The 6,000-nt window shown below is 42.4% G+C and overlaps 1 protein-coding gene across 1 annotated transcript in view; it reads right to left on the bottom strand.

Moving 5' to 3' along the window:
* NALF1 (NALCN channel auxiliary factor 1) overlaps window positions 1-5,905 on the bottom strand; it is a 719,112-nt gene extending 713,207 nt beyond the window's left edge. Inside the window, exon 1 of the mRNA XM_004382935.1 lies at window positions 4,534-5,905. Within this exon, the coding sequence (XP_004382992.1) occupies window positions 4,534-5,427 (894 nt within the window). The 5' untranslated portion in view covers window positions 5,428-5,905. The remainder of the gene's footprint in view (window positions 1-4,533) is intronic.
* Between the last annotated feature and the right edge of the window lie 95 nt (window positions 5,906-6,000).

The following is a 6,000-nucleotide window of genomic DNA, read 5'->3' on the forward strand; positions in this document are numbered from 1 at the left end:
CCTCAAGTCATCCCAGAATTAAATATGTTCATTCATTCAAGTATAAGGTATCACTTATTAATGATACCCTAAGTTACGGTTATAACCACAGTGATAACCACAAAAAAAGACATTTGTTCTTTAGGTTTAAAGAATCAGAGTAAATTTGAACATTTCAGTAAAGAAATTTCGCTGCTGGATTGAGAACATATTTAATTTCTTATTAGAGAAAACCTGGTTTTAATTTTTCACAGTATCTTGTAACCTAAAATGTTATTTAAAAAAAAAAGTCTGCTGTCGCAATCACTTCAAATCAGAACAATTATACGCTCCTTTATAACAAATTCCTAAGTTAAGTTCTAATCTCTGACTACTCAGTAGTTTGTATCTTCAAAAAACTATATGAATGTTACCTAGTTATTCCAGACTCACAGAAGTTAAAAAAAAAATTCTCATTGCCACCCCTCCCCGCACCCCCCCCATCCCACACACAATGAAGATGAGTAACTTTCTGAGTTTAAAAAAGGGAATAGACAGAGAAAGAATAGACCCTAGGAGCATGTGAGATATTATGAAAATTCAACAGGTTTTCTCACAAAACCAATGATACACTTCTGAAAAAAAAAAATCTTCATTTTAGCAATTTCTAGAGACTAAAATTAGAGGCAAAAACAACGGGACAAAAACCAAACAGCTGATTAGTCTCACAAAGGCAGCCACTCAATTCTTGTGCACGTGCTCCCAGCCCGTTAGGTGAACACCAGTGGAATCAGTCCATCCTGACCAGAACCAGAAGAGTCACAGCCAGCAGACCCCCCCACCCACTGAGAGCCCTGGTCCTCTCCGCATCTTCTCACTGTCTCCGTGTTCTCTGCCGCGTCCCCTAACCCTTTCACCCAGTTCTCTTCTCAGCCGCTTCCTTCGTCTGCTCACCCCGTATTTGCTTCCCTGACCTCTGGCTATGCCTGGTTGCCTTTACCATGTTTAAACATATCTGTCTGAATTCCACTCTCATCAGCTGAGCAAATGGGATTATTCTGTCCTACTGAGACATATATGATGAAAAGTGTTTCCACATTAGTTGTCAATGACAACGGTGGTTCTCCATCTTGACTGCGCAACAGAAACCCAGAGGAACGTGAGAAACTTTACAAGATCCCTACGAGCACGCCACAACCTAGCCCAACTGAATCAGAATCTCTTGGGGATGGGAATGGGGGCAGTCCCAGGCTTGTTTTCTGAAAGCTCGCCAGGAGACTGTAATGTGATTCTAAAGGTCACTGGTCTAGAGTACGTTTTCACTGGTACTGATGTAGTATTTTCACAATATAAACTTATATACAGTAAACAACTAAATATTCGGTGTCTAGTCAATGTGAGGGTTATACAGCAGACGAAACTTTGAAAAGGAAGTTGAGAATTGAAAATAGAGGCAATAGCTCAGATCATTGCAATTAAAGTGCTTTTTGTTTGAAATAATTATCTGTATGCTTGTTCCTATGTATTCAATATAGCAAGGCAAATTATCTTAATGGATTATGATTTATATGGGGGGGGGATGAGACTGAGAATACTGCTTGATTTTCTTTTCTTTATACTTTAATTCACCTTGTATATGCTGACACTACCTTACCTAATAAAAGTGATTAAAACCAATAAATAACAGCAATTATTCAAAGACTTTGTAGCTATGCCCTATATAGCTACCAGTTTGACCCAGTTACAAGTCCAAAGGAAAAACATTCATTCTTTAGTCAGTACAACAAAAGGCATCTAAAGTTAATATAAAATTCTGGGTGTTTCCCTATAAAGATGAAACACAGATCATAAATCAGTAGTTTTCTTTAGAGCAAAAATATAAAAAACATAAATCCAGGTCATGAAATATGGTTACGAGAGTGGCTTTGCCCTTATTAATAATAAAATAGTTAATAAAAATGATTATCAGCATAGCCAGTTAGATCAGACTGTTTATTTTGTAGAGAAGTAAAATATGATTTGAAAATAATAGATCGAGATGTAGAATATAAAAAGAGATGTATTTGCAGATGTAATCTACCTCTGTACAGTGGCTTGTATGCACAATAGTAGTTAATCAAAATCAAAATAACATTTTAGGTTCAACATTTAAGTAAAAAGAATTGTAAGACATTTAAATTTCTTTTTTTTTAATGAAACTATTTCTTTGAGAGTCTATAGTACAGGACACGAAAATAAATAAGCACATAAGAACTGCCTTTTTTTTTTCAAATTGCACATTATGCAAACCAAACTATGTTCTCAAACTGGTTAATGTTTGTGAAAGGTGCCTGCAATACAGGACAATATATGTCTCATGATGGTTACATATGCCTAACGGCTGTAAAGTATCCTATTGGTCAAAGTCTATTAAATGAAAACAGACAATACAAGCTGCTTCAATGCGAAATGGCAATGAGAAACTCAAATGCCTGTATTTACTTTTCAACGTGAAGATTTTTTTTAAGGAGTTAGGGTGTTTATAATGTGCTTCTGTGTATACAGTTTAACAATTACTCCTTTGTATAAAAATATAATCCAGAACTAGTCTGTAACATTATAAATCAGTTTAACCCACACTACATAGGCCTTATGGCTATGATACAAAGTTGAGAATTAATTCAGGTCATGGGGAAAAGGCATTTATTATATATTTATTTGGACTTCTGAACAAAGATATATTTGACATGCTTATTCTGAAGTATGCCGCAGTCTATGTGGCAACATGGACTATCTTTTAAATATTTAAAATTTGCAAATGGAAATTATTAGAAATCGCTATGAGTGTTTACATTCAGGGAAGCAGGCAAATTTAAACTATTACAAGGTAGCACTCTTAAATAAGCTTCAAGACATACCCATACCGAAACATCTTCAACCTTTTTATTAGCGGTGGAATTAGAAGACAGTAGTCTCCTCATCTTTACAATTTCAGTGCAACATATCTTGTCGCAATAAATAACTGCAATACACACACTAGTCGTTCTTTATTATTTGTACCATTAAGAGTAATTCTAATTTCCAGGCATGAGGTATGGTTGTGTGGTTTAAAAAAAAAAAAAAAAGTAGTTAAGTTTAAGATGCAATTATCAAGTGAAGTAACATTCTAAATTAATGTTATGACTTAACATTGCTATTTTCAAAGTGTATCTTCATTTCTGCTCTTAAAGAATGTTGACAAAACAGAGTGAGTCTGCATCAGCTTAATCATCAAAAGCACTAGTCAACCCAAGCTAAAACACAGCCCTTGAACTATGTTCATTTTTAACAGGTATCTTTTATGCTAGTTTTCTTGTCAAAACGTCACAAAACCGTTTGACCCATACTTCCCTTGACTGCAGTTTCCCATCACTGTCTCCCTGTCAAAAGCAAGGGAGGCAGAGAGACAGGTGTCTTGTATCAGGTTGGGAGAATAGGGAAGAGATAAGAAGAGATAGGATGTGGGGTATTATTTCTTTTGTGAAAAGCAATACCATTTTTACTGTTGGTAAAGAAGTTATCTTTAAAACATTAAGACTTACTGAGATTCTGTCATCATTGCTTTGCATTGCTTTGCTACTTAAAGGTCACTGCAGTATCTTCATCTTCAACAGAATTCTTGGACAAAACCTCGTTTCAGCACCACGGATAGCGACACTCAGTATAGGCACTGATGGTGTCATCAGTCATTTCTTAAGGAAGTTGCATACACTTCTTTGCCAATCAGCAAGGGTTATATTCTTTATATAGTCAACAGTGACCGGTTGAATATAATACAAGTTAAAGAGTTCAGTAAACGTTAGCTCATAACATCAAGCATTTGCCAGTCAGTAATTCTGGAGAGCATCCTGAAAATTCAAGCTAATTACATAAGGTGTCTGATAAATAAACCAACAATGATAATCGTTCACTAGATATTCAATTACAACTTGCCACTCGCAGTGAGTCTCAGATCAATGATTATTTACAAGCCCAAGAAGAAAATACAGGCCCCCAGACTTTCTAAACCACTACAACTCCTGTAATAACAGATAAAATGCTTTTTCTTAACCCTACTTAAGCCGCTACAAAAACTTTCCATCGTCCTGCTAGTCAACCAATTTATTAATGGCGTTACAAGAGAGTTCAGGTGCCTAAGTCCATTTGCCAAACCATACATGCTGCTTCTGACTAGTCTGACTTTAGATACGGTCGTCAGCATGCAGCCCCGTCACTGGCTTCCTAAAAACCGACATTCAAATTCCAGTTTTTAAGAAAGGTAACAGAGTTTGAGCTAACTGCATAGCTCTAAGAAATAAATTATAGCATTCGCTTTATCATCTCAGAAGACCAGCGTCTTCCCTGATCTTCCAAGTTCCCCCCTCCCCCTCCCCCCAAAAAAATCAGTCCACCAGGAATTCACCAGATATCCCTAACTCAAGCAATAAGTCAAGCTCTTAAAACCACGGTAACCACCACAGCGGAAAAAAAATCATTTAAAAACACCGGAAGATACCAGAACCCAGCGAACAGACAGAAAAGCGCAGAAAGGGGGGTAACAAAATCCACTGTTCCTACCTTACAGTCCTCGGGACACGACTTCACCGAGTACTCCTCCGACTGTAAGTATTTATGGAGCACACTTTCAAACTCTTCGTATTTCTCCTGAGCGTGGTGGTCGTAGTCTTGGTACGCCTCGACGCATTGCCTGCAGGTGGTCATCTCGCCGTCCTCCTTAAGCACCACATCCAGACTACAGTTCAAAGTGTTGGGACTGGACAACCCCGAGAACAACTCCCAAAGTGTGTAGGAATTACAAAACGAAAGGTAAAAATCCGACAAGTTCCAGAGCGGAGTTTGGTGCTTCCCTCTCACCTGCTGCTCCTCCCCCGCGGCCGCCACCCCCCGACTCCAGTTCCTGGCGCACACGGCGTCCGCGTCCTCCACGGTGAAGCACTGGCCCGGAGAGGCGCCCTGGGGGTAACAAGTCTCCAGGCGCCACACGGGTTTGGCAGAGTTTCCTAGAAAAAGAGCCTTGCTCCGGTTGTTTTTGCCTCGGTTGCCCTTGCCGCCGCCGTCTCCCGGAGAGGGGGGCAGGGTGGGGGACGAGGAGGCGGAGAGGAGTCTGTGTGCCTGGGCGGCGGGCGAGGACTCCCCCATGCTGGCCAGGAGCGCGGGCCAGGAGGGCTCCTGTTGCCGCTGCCGCTGCTGCTGCTGCCGCTGCCGCTGCTGCTGCTGCCGCTGCTGCTGCTGCTGCTGCTCCTTGTCCCGGGTCCGGGTCAGTTTGGCCTCGGCGCAGAACCACAAGTGATCAGAGAGCAGGACTGTGAAAAACAAGAGAGATGCCAGAGACAGTCGCCATTTCTGAGCCCTCTCCGAATCGGTGAACGGTTTCTCGTTCTCCCGGGGTGCCGCCAACCAGATTTTTAAGCCGTCGTCATACTGCCGACACATCCAAGCACCCCTGGTCATATTTTGGGAACGCACAGCCCCGGCCGACTCCACCGTGAGGGCTCCTGTCCCGGTCTCACCGCAATATGCATTGACTTAAAGGGTTCGATTTCCTTATCGCCTCCTCCCGTTTCTTCTCTCTCTCTCCCTCTCTCTTTCTCTCTCTCCCTCTTTTCTCTCTCTCTTCTCTTGCCTACAGAAGGATCACCAGGCTTTGGAGGAGGAGGTGACTTGCTTCCGACCTAATCATCAGCAGACCCCATGCTCTGTCGAGTGGGAGCCAACAATGCAGAGAGAGAGGGAGAGAGGCGGAGGAGCCTGGTGCTGGTGGCCGGTGGGGAGGCTGGGTGCAGGAGGTGATGGCAGAGGTGGCGGGGTCCTGGCGCCGCTCCTGTCACCCCGGCATTGTCAGAGCGCGGGTCCCCATGGCCCCGCCGAGGACAGCCGGCTCTCCACTGCCAGGGGCATGCCGCGTCTCCGCTGCCCACTGACGGCGACCAGAGCGCCTCCCCTCCTCCTCCTCCACTTCTCCTCCTCTTCCTCCTCCTTCTCCTTCTCCTTCTTCTTCTCCTCCTCCTCCTCCTACTTCGGTCT

The sequence above is a fragment of the Trichechus manatus genome, unplaced genomic scaffold, assembly GCF_000243295.1.
Source record: "Trichechus manatus latirostris isolate Lorelei unplaced genomic scaffold, TriManLat1.0 scaffold00102, whole genome shotgun sequence".
Taxonomy (NCBI): Eukaryota; Metazoa; Chordata; class Mammalia; order Sirenia; family Trichechidae; genus Trichechus; species Trichechus manatus.